Here is a 20,185-nt window from a genome sequence, read left to right as displayed (position 1 = left end):
CCATGCTTGTGTTTTCCATATATGTGTGTCCTTTCACTATATCCAGGCCACATTATTTAAATAACTGTAATACTAGGTAGTATATTTTTAAGGAGACCCAGGTGCTGGGGTGGGGGGGAATCTATTACAAACCCACATGGGTCTCACAATACAAAGAAGTATGACCTCTTGGGAATTGAGATTGCTAATGCGTTTTTTTAAAGTCTCTCTTTTTTAATGTCAGGTACCAGATTAATGCCCAAACAGAGCTTGCTGTGCGCTACAATGACATTTCCCCACTTGAGAACCACCACTGTGCTGTGGCTTTCCAGATTCTTGCACAGCCGGAATGCAACATTTTTTCCAATATCGAGCAGGAACCGTTCAAACGGATAAGGCAGGTATGGGCTGCAATCCAAAGGACTGTGACAAAGTTCTTTTCCATGTACACTACATATTGTATATATCTGTATTTGATAGATCCCTCTGTTTAGTGGATACTTCCAGGGCTTAATTTGTGCTAGAGTTTATTTGGGCTTAGCCCTGAAACCTGTTTTGTTTAAATGCCTCTGTTTAACTATAGGATATGTGATGGGAACAGTAAACAAGAGTGTTTTCAAGCAGATACAATTTTCCCTCTACTACTGAGGAATTACAGCCTGTCATAATTTGGGGTTAGGAGGAAGAACTTTCAAGTCAGTGTTGCTCTGGGAAGTCTTGAACATCAGCACCTCTCCTTTCAGAAATAAAAGATTGGTTATTGTTGGAGACAAGCAGCCAGGCCTGATGAAGTAAGCCTTCACAGATTGTGAATTGTAAGAAACAGTTGTAAGAAACTGGACTTTTGAAAATCATATGTGGCTTGAACTGATTGGCTGAGATCCCAGTGAGGCTATAATGCCTTCCAGTTTTACTCGGAGTTTTCTTTCCTTATAAGATGCCCCCACAGTACTGTTCCTGAGTCCAAAAAGATGTGTGGTGGAAAATATTTTAAAGGGGAGAATCAGGAAGCAAGAGAGATAACAGATGTGCAAGGCAGATATTCTGTTTTAACAGTGTTTTTATTTTGCACAGGGAATAATTACTTTAATCCTAGCAACAGATATGGCAAGACACGCTGAAATACTAGACTCCTTCAAGGCAATACTGGACAATTTTGACTATTCAAATGAAGAGCATGTTACCCGGGTAAGACAATCTTGTTGTGTTTTCAGCATATTATGAGTATAAAGACAGTAATGAGAAGCTACAGGAGTGATTTGTCTGTTTGAAAAGAATGATCTATGTGCTTTGTGTATTATTCATAAAAGAAAGGAGAGACGTGTTTTCTAAATAAATAAATAAATCTCTTCTTATCTCTGCCACCAGTTTCTCAGGGGATTGTGCTGCCTATCTTCCTGATTGCCAGTTTTAGTTAGAATGGTCTGACTGATAAGCACCACACTCCTGTCTCTTAAAAAATTATAAAGTGGCACATTTTCCTCCTTCTTTGAGTATACTCAGGGTTGGGGGTGAGACTAATTTCTATTTTCATAAGAAACGTGTTCCATGTAAGATAAACTAAAGGCACTATCAGAAAAATATATGAAGGTCCCAATCACATGCAGAATTAGCCATGCGATAGGCACGATTTTAAGGGCGTGATCACACAGGAACATCTGGCAAGCATCCTGCACCCATCGGCAACCCATCTTGCTCCACCGAAGAAGTGGAGTTAGAAAGTACCGGGGGAAATCCAGTGTTAAACGGGTTGCTACGGGCCACAGACGGACTTTCCCCTGTCTGATCGCTCCAGTGCGCTCTCATGGTGTCGGGATAGTCTGATCAGGCCATCCTGACTCCGTGCCATTGTTTTTTCCCCCCTTCTCAGTATGTGCATCATCACATACTGCTGTAGGAAGACCTCAGTGCGGAGATGCGATTCATTGATCCTCCATTTAAGTGAATCGAAAACAAACAGCAAGAAAAAAACCCCAACTCACCTGCGATTGCGTCTGATCACGCAGTGGCGGGCTACACCCACAGCTTCAAAGAACTGTGTGATCTGCGGGTCAATTTCCTCCAGGTTAAATAGCCTTGCTTCCCCCGCTCATTATCTTGCGGTGTGACCGGGACCGAAGATAGGAATTTCAGATTGAAGGTCACAGTGTGAAAGGAGCTTCAAGCTGAGAAGGAGCTTCAAGTTTGATATTTGCAGTTGAAGGCTGGGTGCTGAATACAAAGCAATCCAGCTTAAGGAATGAGCATTTCTCCCTCCGCATCCTGTGCTGCTACCACCATAGCTTTCTCTGATTATGTTAATGGATTCTGCACAGAGAATACCCTGCTGAGATACCTGCTTCCCCCAAAGCCTGTCCTCTCCAGGCTCCAAAATCTCCAGGAATTTCTCAACTCATAGTTAGCAACAATGCTCCCTCTAAACTGTGGAGTCTTGTGAGCAAAAATTCCTCTTTGTGAGGTACTGGCATTAAAGTTGTGAGCAAGCGATTTGGCTACTGCATAAATTAGTTTGCTCTGGAGCCATCCTTCCTGACCTAAGACAAAAATCTGTGAGCTGGAGGCTAAAAAACTGTGAGCTAGCTCACAGTAACTCAGCTTAGAGGGAACACTGCAACCCCGGGTGGGTTATGTCCACAGAAAAGGCTTTTTTACTGGTGGCACCTCTTCTGTGGGATGCCTGCCCCCTGAAGTCTTGCCTGGCATCTGTCCTACTCTCTGTTAAGCATGAGACCAAAATATTTCTTTTTACCCAGGCTTTTTGCTAAGGGGGTTGATTTTTTAAAATTGTTTTCATGGTCTGCTTCTAACCTGAGGACTATTTTATGAGGATCATTTTATGCTGCTAATGTTATGCTTTATGCTATGGCTGCATTTTATAGGGTGAGGGTGTGTGTTTTTTTAAACAGTTTGTCAATTTTATTGAATTGATGCTTTTATGGTTTTATCATGTTTTACTTTGTAAGCCACCTCAAGCAGGTTCTCCAGAGAGGTGGCATATACATTTTCTAAATATATAAATAATAGTGGTGAGGGAAGATATTTATTGAATATTAGGAAAAAGGCTCGTTGTGGAAATAAATACAACGAACTCTAGAAAGAGGCTCTGGGTAGGTACCCCGGCCTTGGACACTCAGTGCCAATTTGCTGTGGCGACCTCAGTAGGGTATAATGACACTGAGTCCACCATTTTCTCCAGAGGAACTGATCTCTGGTACCTAAAGAACAGTTGTAATTTTGAGTGATCTCCAGCCCTCACCTGGAGATTGGCAATGATGGTTCCCCAGAAGGGAATGGTTTGTTTGGAGGGCGGAGTCTATGGCTTTGTACCTGTCCGAGGTCCCACGCCTCCTGAAACCTCACCCTCTCCAGGCTCCATCCCTCACATCTCCAGGAATTTCCCACCTGGAGTTGGCAACCCTATCTCCTTCCCAGCCAATCATCAACCTACCTTTATTTTCCCCTCACTCTTCAGCTTTCCACCCCCCACACACCTGCAGCCTCTCCCGTGCTCTGAAGCTACGTCACATTGGCTGTCATACGGGGGCCACCTCAGCAGCATATAAGGATACAGAGCCCACCATTTTCTCCAGGGGAACTGATCTCTGCCGTCTGGAAAGCCGTTGTAATTCTGAGTGATCTCCAGCCCTCACCTGGAGATTGGACACATTTTACCTCAGAACAGCAAAACTGTTTAGAATGTTAGAGGCAAAAGCCAATCAAGTTGCATATGCAAACGACCTCTGTGTTCCGAGGCAGAGGCCAATGAGGCTGCATATGCAAATAACCTCTATGTTCTGACTGGCTATGTGGGGAAAGGATTAGCAAAATGTTTAGAATGTTGGAGGTGAGACTCAAGCAATGCAGCCAGTGGATAGGGACCGATTTTGAGTGACATACCAGGGCGCCAACCAATTACGGAGCGTGTGGAATATTCTAGAGAAGTGCCACCACCATTCGGCTTTTATATATAAGGGAGATGGTGATGGTTTTTCTACAAGTCTGTGAACTCTCTGACAATACAGAATCCATGCATATCAAGTTTAAATAACACCCTTATAGCAGGCAGAACAGGATATAGATTATAATACTTATCTGCTCTGGGCACAGAGCCTCCATTGTGCACATAGGCCTCACCTGCCCACAAGTTAGTGTCCCATTCACATGACAAGGAACAGCTCCCAGATGCAGGAACACCATGTGTCAGTTAGAGGACACATGGAGTTCAAGATGGGGAGACTGATCACACCCACACACTGTTGGATATTGCACTGTTATTGACCTACAGCTTCAAGAGGGAATTAGATAAGCATATGGAGCAGAGGTCCATCAGTGGCTATTAGCCGCAAGGTATAGATAGGAACTCTCAGACTGGGGCAACTGATGCTCTGTATTCTTGGTGCTTGGGGGGCAATAGTGGGAGGGCTTCTAGTGTCCTGGCCCCACTGCTGGACCTCCTGATGGCACCTGGTATTTTTGGCCACTGTGTGGCAGAGTGTTGGACTGGATGGGCCATTGGCCTGATCTAACATTGGCTTCTCTTATGTTCTTATGTTCTTAATTCAAGTCTGAATTTTCCTGTGTACATAAGACAATCCAGTCACAAATGATTGCTATAGCACAACAAAAGTGCAATATGCAACAATATGTGGATGCAATGTAAGCACAAACTATATTGCCTTGAGGTCAATAGCAAGTGCTTTGTTGTTTTCCATTACTCATGACTGGAGTTCTGTGTTACTTTGGTCCCAGTGTAAAATGGAGGAAACCATGTCTGATAAATGGCACACATAAGTATGGCAGCTCTCTTAACCATGGTGTTTTCCTACTTTCAGCTGAAGATGGTACTGATCAAATGCTGCGACATCTCCAATGAAGTACGCCCAATGGAAGTGGCTGAACCATGGGTAGACTGCTTATTAGAGGAGTATTTTATGCAGGTGAGAGTACATCTTATGTAGCAATGCAGTCTTTCAGCCCTATAACTAAAAGCCATCAGGTAACAATGTCTGACATGCTCTGTCCACCTAAGTGAAATAATTATCTCTGTAAAGTCAGAGAAGTGAGTCATTATGACAAGATTCACCAAATAAAAGTGGCTGTAATTGACTGTAATTTATAACCAAAAAAGTCCATCACAGTTTAGAAATGCAAATGTCACTAGATTGCCGCTTTGTTCTCTCTAATAGGGCTGTTTTTGCAAGTTAACTCAGCATGTAAACAGGAGTGAAGCCCGAAAGGGCAAGTACTGTGACTGTAGAAAAAGTCAATTAAATGAGCAGCGCTAAGTGGGTCAGGTTTGGATTATTTATATCTGCATAGATTGCTTTGAAACAGTTATGACTAAGTCGAAGACTAAGGCCTGGAATAGTGTTTTTTGTTAGGAAAGAAAGAAAGAAAGAAAGAAAGAAAGAAAGAAAGAAAGAAAGAAAGAAAGAAAGAAAGAAAGAAAGAAAGAAAGAAAGAAAGAAAGAGCTCTCTGATAATTTCAAAAGGACAATCTCATTAGTATTAAAAACACCTTATGGTCCCACAGTTATCACTGGATTTCCACTGGAGGTGGTTTCTTACAGGAATGAACAAAAAAACAAAGTGACAGCCAAGTGGCCCTCCCACATGCTAATAAATTAGCGTGTGTACAAGCTGGGGCAGCTGGCTGAATGTCAAACATCGCTTAATCGTGATAGGAAGCACAAGTAGGCACTTCTGTGGTTTCTTATGTGGAGAAAATGTATCAGCTGTATTCAGTGGACCAGACCAGTCAAAAAGTGACAGCTCTCGATAAAGTGCTGAGGTCGCCCTTCATTTGTTTGACCCTGAACACTGTTTTCCCCCCAACTTGGACAAAAGAAAATCAATTCTAAGTAACCTTACCCTGCTCATCAGTCCAGTGTCTGAACATGGTCCATATCTGGAAATGATAGAAATACTTGGAACTAAGTGACACATTAGACAAGACTCTGGGTGATCTTGTGTGTGTGTTTAATTGGTAAATAGCAGCTGTGTCCCCCAGTTTGGAAAAGGACTGCAGCAAAGGCTGTGTTAATACCCCCCTATGCCATTCTCCAGACCCAAAAGACTCCCAGAGCTACTCTTTGTGCATTTGGGAAAATACAGAGGCTGCTTCTATGTTGGCAGTTAACAGGACACACAGCAGCTCTGGAAGCCCATTTGATGTCCCCATAACAGCATGCAGGGAATGGATTAAAACTCTTCTTTCCTCCCCACTATAGCTCCAACCTGAATCAAGACACCCACCCCAAAAGAGACACTTCCTTCTGCATAAACATGGTTAAACGCTGACTGTCATCAAGGATTATTTGCATACCCTTGAAATTTACACAGGCACCTCTTCATAGCTTCCCTTGTCCAGTCTTGGCACTGTAATTGCCAGGCCAGCCCTGCAGAATAACTCCTGCATAGGGGAATTCTTCAGTTGGCAACTGTTGACTTTTTTCTGAGGAAAGTTTCAGAGGGCAGCCATGTTAGTCTGCAGTTGAAAAGCTAGATTCTAGCTCAGTAGCCCATTAGAGATCTACGAGATCTTCAGAGTACAAGCTTTCGAGAGTCAGCGTTCCCTCTGTCAGAAACAGTATCTAATGTCGGAAGCCTTGACTTTTAAAAGCGTATATCCTGAAGATGTTGCTGGTCTCTAAGGTATTACTGGACTCAGATCTTGCTCTTTCTGGTGAAAGTTTGCTTTGGAAAGGGGGTAATAGAAAAGGGGAAGTGGAGTTTGTTGGAACACTGCAGGAAGGAAGTGCATAAAGAAGAGGAATGTGTAGGGACTGAGAAAGAAAAATACATGCCGGGACTTTGAGTGTGCCATCATTTGTTTTGGAAAGCCCTTCTGCTAAACTTCAATAGGAGGGAATTCTCACCAGAGTGTCATCATTCATTAGTGAGGAAAATGTACTTCTCACTTGCTCAGGAGCACATTCCTCTGTTCTTGCCTTCCATGATCCAGGCTTGAGCACTGGCATTGCCTGCTTAGCCCTAACATAAGCAATGACTAGCATTAATACGGATAGCGGCAGTTTTAAAAAAATGATTTCAGCTCCGTTACCCACGCACTCGCATAACTTTGTCCCAGGGTTGCCAACCTCTAGGTGGGGCCTGGAGATATCCCAGAATTACAGCTGAACTCCAGACAACAGAGATCAGTTCTGCTGGAGAATATGGCTGCTTTGGAGGGTGGACTGTATGACATTGCACCCTGCTGAGTTCACTTCCCTCCCCAGACTCCAATTCTCCCCAAGCTCTACCTCCAAATCTCCAGGGATTTCATAAATCAGAGTTGGTACCCTACTCTGACACTCTTTTTCATGAACATTAGAATAAATATTCATAATTAGCAAACTAATGTCTGTAATGTATACAGGGTGCAGAATCCCACTTTTCTTCTTGCTAATTCTGGATTGTGTGCAGGATTGTGTCCCCCCCCCCCTTCCGTAGCCCCCAAATGTGCACAGTCCTGTCCACCTTCTCCTGGACGCCTGCCTTGAAACTTTCACTTTCTTTTGTATGATGTGGTGGGTGGAGAGAAGTTTGGAATGTCCCGTGATACAGCTGCAATCCTAAATGCACTTACTAGACAGTAAGTCTCATGGAAGCCAATGGGATTTTCATCTGACTATACATGCTTAGGATTGTATTGATAGTAATTGATAGGGGATTTATTGTATTCACTACCTATTTGTGGGAAATTACCATAAGGAGTTTGCTGTCTCTGTCTTAGAGTGACCGGGAAAAGTCTGAAGGCCTTCCAGTGGCCCCTTTCATGGACCGAGACAAAGTGACCAAACCTACAGCACAGATTGGCTTCCTGAAGTTTGTCCTTATTCCAATGTTTGAAATCATAACAAAGGTAAACTACAAAATGGCAGTGTTTAGTGCCTTGAATCAATTGGATTAATTGATTCAAAACTTGTGGGTTGTCTCAAAAATGTTCCTGTTTAATTGGACAAAGCATTTAAAATATTAAGTTTTTATTGTAAGTATTTATAAAAACTGGATATTAATATAGAAGAAACATTCCTTTTTATCTCACTCACAAGATGGAACACTTTTGGTCCCTAAAACCAAAGAGAGTGTGGCTTTTTCTTCAGAACTTTTGTTTTATGCATGTATACAGCTTTACAGCCAAATCATATTCATGTTTACTTGGAAGGATCTGAATTATTTCAATGAGAGTTACAGTCAAATACCCATAATAGTGCAATCATAACTGACTGAATAATGTTAATGAATGGTAATATAAACAATTAAAAAAATATGAGTATACTCCTATACTCCTTCTACTTTACATTAAATACTAAACTCATTCTGATTTTCCTTGTTGCTAAGGCAAATAGCGCCATTCTGCTAGAGACATAGTGGTCAAGGTCCAAGAGTAAAAATTTGACCAGATCCAGTTCGGAGAGTCCATTATGCTGCGGAATAATAGGGATGATGTACTTTAGCCTAGGGGCTTCCTGCCATGGGCATCTCAGAATATAATGTACAATATCATCAACTTCCCCCATATCACAAAGACAAAGTATAAGGGGGGCAGGGATACCAAAGAAATATCCAGTCCTGATCACTGAGGGCATGGATTGAAACCTTAAAGTTGTAAAAGCCAATCTTAATTCCAGGCTGGTTAACTTCCCTAAATATAGGGACCTACAGTGATCCCTTTTTTAAAAACTTGAATAATGGTGCTGTCAGACAACGTGCCATCACATCCTGATCCATAAGCCCACCCTTTTTGAACACCCATTCCTTCAGTTCCCGTGCTTGAGTTTTATTCCTTAATAGATCATCAGGAATTGAAAATTTCAATTGAATCGAGGCCAAATGGTCACCTAATCTCTTGGAGGCTTTCAGGTGCAAACTAAAACTTAACCCCCCCGGGGAATCCTGGAGTCGTTCTAAACATTTTCTCCAATAGGATAGAATTCTGACATTGACTCTGGCATTCAACGAGGTACTTCCCAGTTCAGCCCTCATTAATGCCACTGGCCTACCCCTTGGCAAGGCGAGAATCTGCCTCATAAAATAATTCTGTACTATTTCTAATGAGGACAATCTCTGATCTCCCCAGCCCCAGATCTCTGATCCATATAGCATGGCTGGAATTATCTTACTCCCATACAGTTTAACAACTGGGTCTACCATGCCTCCTCCCTTAGAAAAGTAGAACTTCAGTAGAGCCCCAAATTCTTCGTAGCAGCAGCTTTTAATGATGTAAGGTGGGGGCACCAGGAGAGAGTTTCAGAAAAGGTTAAACCCAGATATTTATACGTGCTGCATTGTTCGATCTGGGTGCCAAGAATGCTCCAGGTAGATTTCTTTGGGCGTTTCGTAAAAAACAGAACTTTTGACTTGGCATAATTTATCCGCAAGCCTTCCACATTGCAGTACTCACCCAATTTATTCAGCAGTCTCCTCAAGCCAATCTTGGTTGAGGACAGAAGGACCATATAATCTACATACAGAGTGATTAGAACCTTATGTTGTCCAATGGCCAGGGCCATATATTCACTACCTTCTAAACAAGCTATTATGCCATTTAATACTGTGTGTTATATATCTACAATACCAATTTGATTCACTTTTATCATGTAAATATTTTAAACGAACTCTTGAGAATAGATCGAGATGGGTAGCCGTGTTAGTCTGTCTGTAGCAGTAGAAAAGAGCAAGAGTCCAGTAGCACTTTAAAGACTAACAACATTTGTGGCAGAGTATGAACTTTCGTAAGTCACTGCTCATTTCTTCAGATATAGCTGGAATTCTAGAGTTCTAGCAGTATCTGAAGAAGTGAGCCGTGACTCACCAAAGCTCATACCCTGCCACAAATTTTGTGAGTCATTATGGTTCTACTGGACTCTTGCTCTCTTCTTGAGAATAAAATTTCACGTAGCTTTCTTGCTTTATTTTAGCTTTTTCCAGAGGTTGAGGAAGTGTTGCTCCAACCTCTGTGGGAATCCAGGGACCGCTATGAGCAGCTGAAGCAAATAGATGACAGTATGAAAGAGGTAAGAAGGACTCCTTCAAGGATTCCTTTCTCAAAGACCTAAAAGGATCTGTGCAGACTTTCATGCTTGAACTGGGACCCTGGGAATTTCCCTTAGGGACTTTATTCTTTCATGGCAAATGAGACCTAAAAGGACACTATTTTTAAAAACTCTGCATCCAAAAAATGTGTAATCTCTGAATCCCATGGATCATAAAAGGGGGCCTGTTGTGGGTTAGTCAGTGGCTGATCTGGTGTGGTATTTTCAAGGACAATGGACAGTCTCCCCCAGGCCTTTTTAGTCTCCTCCATACCTTTCAGCCCAGGGAATGCCATATACACGCACTGGTCAGCATCAAGAGTTCACCTTAGTGACAGCAGACTCACAGGCTTTTATTGCCTTTGCAGCCAGGTTCTGAAGAACAGGTTCTTAGGATGCACTTTGTCTCCTTCTCCTCCATGCCTTTCTGTGCTCTCGGTCTCCTACCCAGATCCTGGAAGCCAGCCTCCACTCCTTGTCTTTCCCCATCTCCATTAATGCCATTCTGTCTAATCTTTCCAGCCAGCCTGCACTTCCATTTCTCCGTGCCCTATGGTAACGCTGAATGTTACGTAGACTTTGGGTAATGTCTTCTTTTATGTGTTTAGCTTTCAAACCTTATCATTAATAATACCACTACCTGTCATGGCATGCAAAAGCCCAGCTCCTTAATCATCATGATTAAATAGAAAGTGTTTTGAATCAGTGAGAGATGCTTCTGGAATTAATAGGAGGCAGTAGCAGTACTAACAAACACACCATTCATTTACAAAGTACTTTGCATTGCCATAAGTGAATGCTGACAGATATTGCAGCAAAGCTTGAGTATTTTACAAAATTTGTGGAGAGAAATTTATAAAGTATATGGGCACATAATGGTGGATGTTCTTTACCAGGCCAAGCCAATTCAATTACATCCTTTCCAGTAACCCTGCTGTGCATGGCAGACAAGGTATTTTAGAAGGGTTTGTTAGAAGGGTTTAAAAAAACAAACTGTGCTCTCCCTCCCTTCTGTTTTCCAATCAAAGCGGTCGCTGTGGAGGAAGCTGTGTGAGACTTCACAGTATATATATAATCCACACAGTTTAGCCATGCTGAAAATGCACTGACCAGCTCAGTAATGCTGAAAGAATTCTTTTTGTTGATGTGCACTGATGTGTGTGGGTGGCAGTGGTTCAGATCAACAAGGTCTTTGGCTCCTCAGCCCTTGGGCTGGTTCAAATGAAAAGTTGCATGAGAACGAATGTTATTGTGAATTGGAAAGGAGAGCAAGAGCTTATGAAAATACTCAAGCCTCCATTACAATAAATTCAGTAAATTCAAAAACACTGTTATTACCCAGTCACAGGAGGGCATTCTGTGTGCTAGATGTCAAGCCCTCCCTTCTGCAGTATTAGAGGGGCGATATAAAAAGGTTCTGATGGAAAATAGGCTATGCCCCTGTAGCACAGGGGAGATTGAAACCACAGAACATGTATTACTTTGTTGCCCCTTTTACCAGGAGATTTGCATTAAGTTTGTTGTTCATGTCCTGGTTGTTCATGGTAGCCCTATCTACCCCACTTTGCTTCTTCACTGCTGAGCCATGGTGCTCAGAGCACTGCAGTTCAGCTGTGGACTGGAAAAGGAGCCCGTTAAAGAACTGGGGGGGCGGGGAGGCATGCAGAGCTGAGCTCCAACATTTTGAAGGCAGTGTTCACCTCTGCCTCCCTTTCCCAGACCAGCTGTGAATGAAACATCTGCAGAGATGCTCCACCCACAGGCACTCCATGCATCCTCCCTTTGAACCAGAGCAAAGAAAAACACTTTTCTCTGATATAAAGACGAAAGCCCTGGGAACCCTAAGAGTTGTATTCAGAAAGAGGGTGACATTGTGTAGAAACTCCCCCAAATTGTGGGGCCCTGCTGCATTACACTTAAATTACATCATAACTGCAGGAATAGATCTAGGAAAATGGGAACTTTGAAGCATGTAGGTGAATTCAAAATTTATATTTTATTATGTATGCCTGTTGAAAAAGGCTTTGTGATTTCTGCATCAGAGGTGGAATTCTCAAGTGATTAAGTAAACTACTAGAGCCCAGTTGTTGGCAGAGTAATTAACACAGCAACAGTGCCCAACCTAATTAAAGAGCAAGTAAAGGTTTATCTAGGAACTAACATACTTGATAGGAAAGAGAAGAGACAGAGTTAGGTTCCTAACTCCATCTCTAGCAGACAAAGAGAGTAACACTGACTGAAGAAGGGGGAAATTGCCCTCAGACTAGCAATCTGGACACAGGCAAGGAATGACATTTAACAGGAGAGAGAAGGTGCTGTCCTCACTATCCTTGTCTTTCTTTCTTTTTTTCTTTTTATAATATTTTATTGATTTTATAAACTATATCCTACATTCTAAAGGTAAGGGTACAGGGGAAAACCTATCACTAACTTTTGACAAGAATATTTATAAACTGACTCATGCATACATCACTTCTGCAATAATATTGATATCATGATAAACATAGAATTATAAAAGCAGAGAGATCAAACTTCTATCGATTAAAGCTTAATTACACTTAAGTCAAGTAATATTGTAATCCAGGGGGGGGGAAACGTTTATCTCTTGGGCTTCTTCCTCACTTTTGGAGTTTTGGGCGCTGCTACTCTTTTCTCAGACTCTGACATTGAACTGCTGGAATCACTTGAAGAATTATCTGATTCTTCCTCACTGGGTTCCTCTCCTTCTTCCAGATTAGGGTACTCATCTTTATCTATGCCCAATTGTTTTTTCAAAAAGTTTTTGGCCTTTTGGACAGAGTCAATTTTAACTTTCTTGTTGTTGTATTTGAACACGATTCCTTCTGGGAAGCTCCATCTGTAAGTTATTGCTTTGTCTTGTGGGAAAAGAATTAGGTCTTTATAATGTCTTCTTCATTGATTTTAAGTGTTTTCCCAGCAGTAGCTTTTAAAACATTGTCTCTCATTGTTCTCTTTGAGAATTTAACATACATTTCGCCAGACAGGGTTTTTTTCTTATAAAATCAGGGTAAGTACGGTATGCCAAGTCCATGTCACTTTGTAGATCCTCCTGTTTAAGGTCTGAAATTGAAGCTATCGCTCCACTTATTGTTGTTTTTATGTCTTCTCTCTTCTGTTCAGAAACTCCTTGGAAGTGTAGAACATGCATAGATTTATCAAGCTGAGGTTGAAGTAGTTGATTTTTATCTGTATTTCTTTCCTTCTTAACTTCTTTTAGTTGTTGCTTAATATCAATAGTCCTTGTTTCGACTTTCTCGATCCTTTTATCTGTCTTATTGGCTCTTTTTTCCATTTGGGTAAGTTGCTTTTGGATGGAATCCAGGTTGGTATTAATTGTAGACATCTGGTCCAGCAGAGGGCGTAGTGCTGCGGCAAGCATATTGGGAAAGTCTGCAGCCAATTCCTATGTCTGACTGGGAGTCGTTGGTGTAGTACCTCCTGGTGGAAGTTTCTTTTCCGCTGCCATTCTCCTCGCCCTCCCAGCCATTTGTTTACAGTGAAGAAACGTTTTAGTTTTAAATTAAAGTTTCTCTGAATTCCATGTTCTTGGGCTTAAAATATAGCTTTCAAGCTTAAATGAAGTCTCAAGCAGTAAGTTTCGTTCCTTCTTTCCTTTTTGTACCGCTTAGAGACCGCTCCATTTGGGGGGGGGGTTGGATCTCCAACCCTTCCCCACACGCCGCTCTTTCTCTGGTCAATCTAGCAAGCTGAGACTTCTTCGCTTATACAGAGGTTTGATTACGGTAACTCACTGTTTAGACAAGTTCGATTATTGCCAGGGTTATTTTCACTTATTTTCTTGTCCGCTCGTCCGGAGGTCGGCTCTCGTCACCATACTGGCTCCATGGCATCAGGACCTCTCAGGGACAGGCAAGCCTCGATCCCTCAGCCATCGTCTTGGGAGAGGCTTATCCCGGCTCCCCAGGCTGAGAGTCCCCTCCTGATCGCCTCAGCTTGGCACATCGCCATCAGAGGGTCGATGGGACACATCCAAGAGCGAGCCGCCATAAACCGGAACCCTGTCCTCGTTATCCTAATTGTCTTCTTGCTGCCCCCTTCACAGTCTTCTTCTTTGTACACCAGACATTGCCTTTTCCAACACCTCTTCTCATGGTCTAGTGTACAAAGTCCACAAGATTCATCTTCTTCTGTGTCTGCAATCATTTCAACTGTAGGACAGTATTCCAACTCAACAAGCCTTTCTTCTTGCCTGTTTCTTACTAGGTGATGATTCACATCCATGTGTTTAGAAAGCTCTTGAGTTTATCTTCTCTGTTTGTGCAAGCTTTATGCACCCTTGGTTGTCTTCAAAGATTTGGGTTCCTCCATCGCAAAATCTTGCATTGGTTGCAGTATCCATTTCATTTGTCTGCACACTTCTGCTATGGATACATATTCAACTTCAGGTCCCTTTTGTTTGGTGATTCCATCTTTCTTCATAACATGCCCACAGCTGTTGTGATATCGGGGTGCATCAATGTAATTAGGTACAGCAGTCTTCCAATTGCTTCTCTGTATCACTGTTTTCAGGCAGAAGTTCACTACTTCCTTGCTGGTTCAGGTAGTGCTTTTGCTGGCACCATAGGAGTGCTTCTGCTGGCTTAGCTCCTTTCATATTCATGTCGTCCAGAAATTCTAGGATTCTCTGCTTTTGGTTGAGAAGATAGCTTCCATCTTCCTCTTGTTCTGTTTATATTCTAAGATAGTAGTTAATTTTTCCTAATTGTTTCACTTCTGCTTCTTGATTCAGATGCTGAACTATCTCATCACAGTCCTCCTTGTTTTCATAGCATGATATCAGGTCATCCACATAAGTCGAAATGTAAGTCCATTTGTTGTCTCTATACCTTGAGCATAGGCAATGTTCTGCCTTGCCTTGCTCAAATCCTTCTTGGGTTAGCATTTGATGAAGTTTCTCATTATAACTTTTTGCAGCCTAGTTCAGCCCATAGATGCTCTTTTGCAATTTGTACATGAGTTGCTTGCCTTTGGACTGTTCAAATCCTGGTGGCTGTTCCATGTAAACATCTTCCTTTATTTCTCCACATAGAAAAGCAGTCTTTATGTCCAGATGTTTCACATGCATCTTCCTTGCTGCTGCTATGCTCAAGAGCCTTCTTACTGAAGTATGTCTCACCACTGGTACAAAAGTTTCATCATAGTTTTCTCCATACTTCTGAGATTCAATCTCTTCTTCTGCAGCTTTTTTCCATTCTTCTGCTTCTTTTGCAGCTATTCTTGCTATTTCTTCCCATGGGGAAGGCTCAGGTATAGCTTCTACCTTTGCCAGATAAAAAATCTTCTTGGTGGTACTCCTTTGTTTGATCTGGTTGATTGTGTGATACTTGGTTCTGCAGCTGCGTCATGTGTGTTGTGCATTGTATGCAGATGCACTGTTTTGATTTGCTGTGCTTCATTTTTCTCTGTTGGTATAGATTCACTGATGTCTACTTTCTCTGTGTTGCTTGATTTCTCCTCTTCATCAATGTTGACTACATTGCAGATCTTGACTGTTGCTGTCTCTGGGTTGAGGATTCTGTATCCTTTGCATCCTAGTGCATTGCCAACAAAAATCCCTTCTTCTGCTCTAAGATCCATTTTGTTCCGCTTTTCTTTAGGAATGTAAGTGTAGGCCTTTGATCCAAACAGTTATAGATTATTCAAGCTGGGTTTGTGCCCACACCACAGTTCAAATGGTGTACTACTTGCACCTTTAGTAGGTAATCTATTTTGCAGGTAGGTAGCAGTGCTGATTGCTTCTCCCCAGAACTTGTCAGGTAGCTCTGCTTCAAGGAGCATACATCTGCACATTTCAGTGAGAAAGCAATTTTTCCTTTCTGTTACACCATTGCTACACCATCCTGCTCTGGAGTATATGGGACTGTAAGCTGATGCTCTATTCCATGTTCAGTCAAATAATTCTTCATCTCATATTCCATGTATTCGCCACATATGTTTAAATTTTTCCAGCACTTGACTTTTCACTTTAATTAGGTAGTTCACAGTGTATCTTGAGTAGTCATCAATAAAAGTCAGCACATATTCATTCCCTCTAAGGATCTTGAGTTTTCATTGGTCCACGAACATCCCTGTAGATCAGCTCTAGAGGTTGCTTGCTGTGTTTGGCTTGTGCCATGCTGCTTGTTAAAGCTAGGTCTTGTCCCCTTCACTCTTGCACACTACACACACCTTTCTTCAGTAGGACATCATTTGCATGCCTTTAGTTAAATTCTGGCTTTCAAGCTGACTAATTACATAATTGTCCCTGTGTCCCAGTCTCCTGTACCATAGCCTGGTGCAATCTTTGTGTTCTCATTCTTTTGTAAGATTTCCTTTCTGCATATAAGCATCAAGAGCGTACAAATCCTGATTCACTACTCCAGTAGCAATTAATTCTCCTTTCTGTCTGATAAAACATACCTTTCCAAAAGATGCTCTCATTCTTTTCTTTGCCACTGATCTTACAGAGATAAGTTTATTCGCTCGTTTTAAGATATAAGGGCAGTTTGTAATAAGGATGTCTCAGGTTTCTCCATTCAGGAGCTTGCATTTTATTGTCACGGAGCTGACACCTTCAGCTGTTACAGTGTCCACCTGCAACACTTAATTTCTTTCACTTTTGCTCATCTAATGTTTAAAAAAAATCTCTTTGACCACACGGATGGGCCATGGTCCCACTGTCTATAAACCAAATATGACTTTTTGTGGTTCCTGGTGATAATATAAAACATTTCTTTATTGGCTGTTTAAATTTGATCTAAGATTCTTTGCCATTTTCCCCCTTTGCTTTGGGAAAGGCTTTCCTCAATCCCTCTTAATGCGGCTTCACTTCCCACAGAGGTAACAATTTTTCTCTCCTTTGTTATTTATATTCAAAGCCATTTGGCTAGTCTCTGCTCTTCTTAATTCCCATGCATCATATTCCTTCTCAAGTCTATTGATAATACTTCAGAGCAACAAATCATTCTTAGACTCAATTCAAGACACTGTATTTTCATATGATTCTGGTAGGCTGAATAAAATTAACACAAGCACATTCTCATTAGCAATATCTTTTCCTGCACTTCTCAATTGCTCAGCTAATTCCAACATCTTGTCAAGACATTTGAGAAGATTCCCACCAGCCTGCATTCTCATGCTAAACAAACATTTCTGAAGGTAGAGCTGGCTCTTTAAGGAAGATTTTACACACTATCTTTCCAACTCAACCCAAACAGATTTAGCAGTTGGCATCTTAATGACTCTTAATGCCTGTCTGTCTGTTAAACCAGTGATAACGGCACCTCTTGCCTGGTCATTTTTGGCATTCCATGCAGTCTGTTGCTCTGCATCATTGGCCGGACAGTCTGTCTAGCTAACAGTCCACAAGCCTTTTTCAATGAGATGGGTCTTCATCATTCTCTCCAAATTAGATGTTTGCTTTCTGTAAGCCTATCTATCCAGCGAACATGCTGTGCACCACAGGAGGTTGCCATCTTTGTTCTTGTATGCTCATGCCAAGAGCCTCTGGTGATCTTTCTACCCTTAATCATAGATGCGCTTAATTTGGGCCACCATAACCCCTGTTGGCAGAGTAATTAACACAGCAACAGTGCATAACCTGATTAAAGGGTAGATAAAGGTTTCTTTAGGAACTAATAGACTTGATAGGAAAGAGGAGAGACAGAAATGTGTTCCTAACTACATCTCTAGCTGAGAGAGAGAGAGGGTAAGACTGAATGTGGCACTTCTGAGAAGAAGGAGGAAATTGCACTAAAGAGTAGCAATCTGGAGACAGACAAGGATTGACACCCAACAGGAGAGAGAAGGTGCTGTCCTCACCATAATATCTAATTGTCTTCTTGCTGTCCCCTTCAGGGTCTTCTTCTCTTCTTCTTTGTATACCAGACATTGCCTTTTCCAACACAAGCAAGGTCAGAGGCAGAAAATGGCTTTTAAGAGGACTGAAAGTGGCAGGATGCATAATGTCCTTTGTTGTCCATACTAATTTCTTTTATCTCACTTTTCTTTTTTCAAAATATGTTTCATAGATGTTTGCAGAACTGTGGAAACCTGTGGACAGGCAATAGTAGGATGACAGTACAGGCCAATTCCTGTATCATTACTTTTGACACCATTGACTTATACAATTGAATAGCAATTAGTGGCAACATCTGTTTGCATCCTGAATTATGAGATAATTTGGTTTATGGAATTGCTGATAGGATGCTGGGAACATTAAGTATCATTACTGTATGTCAATGACCAAGTGGAGACAATGCATGATTGGGCATTTCCCCACCCACCTATCCAGCATGCCTGTCCCATTCTTGGTGTAATGGTTGAATATGGCATATGTACTATTCAAGATGTGTAGCTTTAAACAGCATAGACAATGCAGATAAACTCCTGGAATCAGCTGCTTTATCTGGGCTATGCTGATTGGCAGGGGTCATTTCGTAGAAAAACAGGTGCAGGAGCTCATTAGAATAACTTATTAACATAACTTATTTGCATATGCCACACCCCCTAACATCACCGGAAGTGTGTCAGAAGGCAACACCCACCGCTCAGGCTCCACTGGACTGTTTTGGATTGCTAGCTATGGGGGGGAATGCACAGATCTGCCCTCACAGAGGAGGGAGAGTTTGTACCTGCAGGCTGACCGGGGGGGGGGCTCTGCAACTTACCTGGCTGCTCCTTGCTCCTCATGGCCTGGCTGAGGGCTGCTGGGAGCAGGGGTGGGGCTTGTTGCATGTGCCCACCCCCTGGGCTCCTTACTGCTGGAGCTCCGCTCCTGTGCGCTCCCGCAGGAAATGACCCCTGCTGATTGGATTCCACATGTATACATCCCACAGAAACATTAAACCTGTAATGGATGTCTGGTGGCCAGGGTGGTAGAATACACATACTAGCTGTATTCTTGTTCTGTCAGCACATATGGGGAGAGACTGGAGAAAATATAGTCCAGTTGGGTTGATGGGTTTTTCCATTGTTGGAGCATTGAAGCCTCAGAGAAAGAAATATAGTAGCTGCTGCCTACCAATCCCTGTTACTTTATAACCTGCACTGGTTTTAGAGAAACCTCTACAAGAGCCATTGCAAACTCCATTAGAAAGAAATGGCACTCATGCTATGGCAATGTATAGGTTATGCCCAATCACTCAACTAATGAACCAGCTGTCATTCATCTGTCTGTGAGTCAGTGATTCTATTCTGCTCTTAATTCTAGTTACACAAGAAGAAGAATGAAAGTTTGGCCACAGAAGGCAGGGAAAAGTAAGATGCAAAGCATATGACAGGGCACATCAAGGTAATGCATGTTCTTTCAAATTAAGAATTAGAGAACATTGTCCAAACCTTTAGATACTTCAGATAGTCAAATGCAATATTCCTCTTCAGTTCTCTGAAAAAGTTTCCAGATTTTAGTACCAGGGTCATTAATCCTTAATTGATGCTTTTAATTAGTGAGCATATAGAAGATCTCAAGTTCTGCAGACTCCTCTTTCTGGCAGAATACTAACTACTCTCGCTCAGTAACAGTAAAAGATATTGGATTGGATCGAGACTAAAAGTTTCCATTAATGGTAGGGGTGCAGTAATTTCTACCAGTTCATTCTTCCTGCAGCAAATCCCCCAGTTGCCTCTCATGCTGCTCCTGAAGTTCCCATGTCCCCCACGGAGGAGGAGGAGGAAGAGATTGGATTTATACCCCACCCTTCACTCGGAATCTCAGAGCAGCTTACAAACTCCTTTCCCTTCCCCTCCCCACAACAGACACCCTGTGAAGTAGGTGGGGCTGAGAGAGCTCTTTCAAGAACTGCTCCTTCAAGGACAGCTCTGACAGAACTATGGCTTGCCCAAGGTCATCCAGCAGCTGCAAGTGGAGGAGTGGGGAATCAAACCCAGTTCTCCCAGATTAGAGTCCAAGCACTTAACCACTATACCAAACTGGCAGTAAGCTTCTGGCGGGGTGGGGGGGGAGGATGGAATGTTCTGTTCCACTGACATAAGTGCCTTGCATGAACAGAAGATTAGTCTGGATCCAATCCATTCTTTTTCCTACTGAGCATGTATGCACAAGATCTTTCAGTGCTAAACTTTAAGTGTGTAAGCAGAATGTACAAAAAAAAGTGGCACTATTTTGTACAAGAGCTTGCACAGCAGTT

General features: G+C 42.2%; 1 protein-coding gene across 1 annotated transcript in view; it reads left to right on the top strand.

Annotated features, from left to right (window-relative positions):
- Positions 1-19,323, top strand: part of PDE9A (phosphodiesterase 9A) — a 98,960-nt gene extending 79,637 nt beyond the window's left edge. Inside the window, exons 13-18 of the mRNA XM_015419739.1 lie at positions 224-380; positions 1,054-1,167; positions 4,812-4,916; positions 7,715-7,843; positions 9,903-9,998; positions 19,249-19,323. Coding sequence (XP_015275225.1) covers positions 224-380; positions 1,054-1,167; positions 4,812-4,916; positions 7,715-7,843; positions 9,903-9,998; positions 19,249-19,299 — 652 coding nt within the window. The 3' untranslated portion in view covers positions 19,300-19,323. The remainder of the gene's footprint in view (positions 1-223; positions 381-1,053; positions 1,168-4,811; positions 4,917-7,714; positions 7,844-9,902; positions 9,999-19,248) is intronic.
- The last annotated feature ends 862 nt before the right edge of the window (positions 19,324-20,185 follow it).

Source organism: Gekko japonicus, unplaced genomic scaffold (assembly GCF_001447785.1).
Source record: "Gekko japonicus isolate JY-2015 unplaced genomic scaffold, Gekko_japonicus_V1.1 scaffold1906, whole genome shotgun sequence".
Lineage (NCBI taxonomy): Eukaryota > Metazoa > Chordata > Lepidosauria > Squamata > Gekkonidae > Gekko > Gekko japonicus.
The sequence above is the reverse complement of the archived record's forward strand: the minus strand, read 5'-3'. Positions and strand labels throughout refer to the sequence as shown.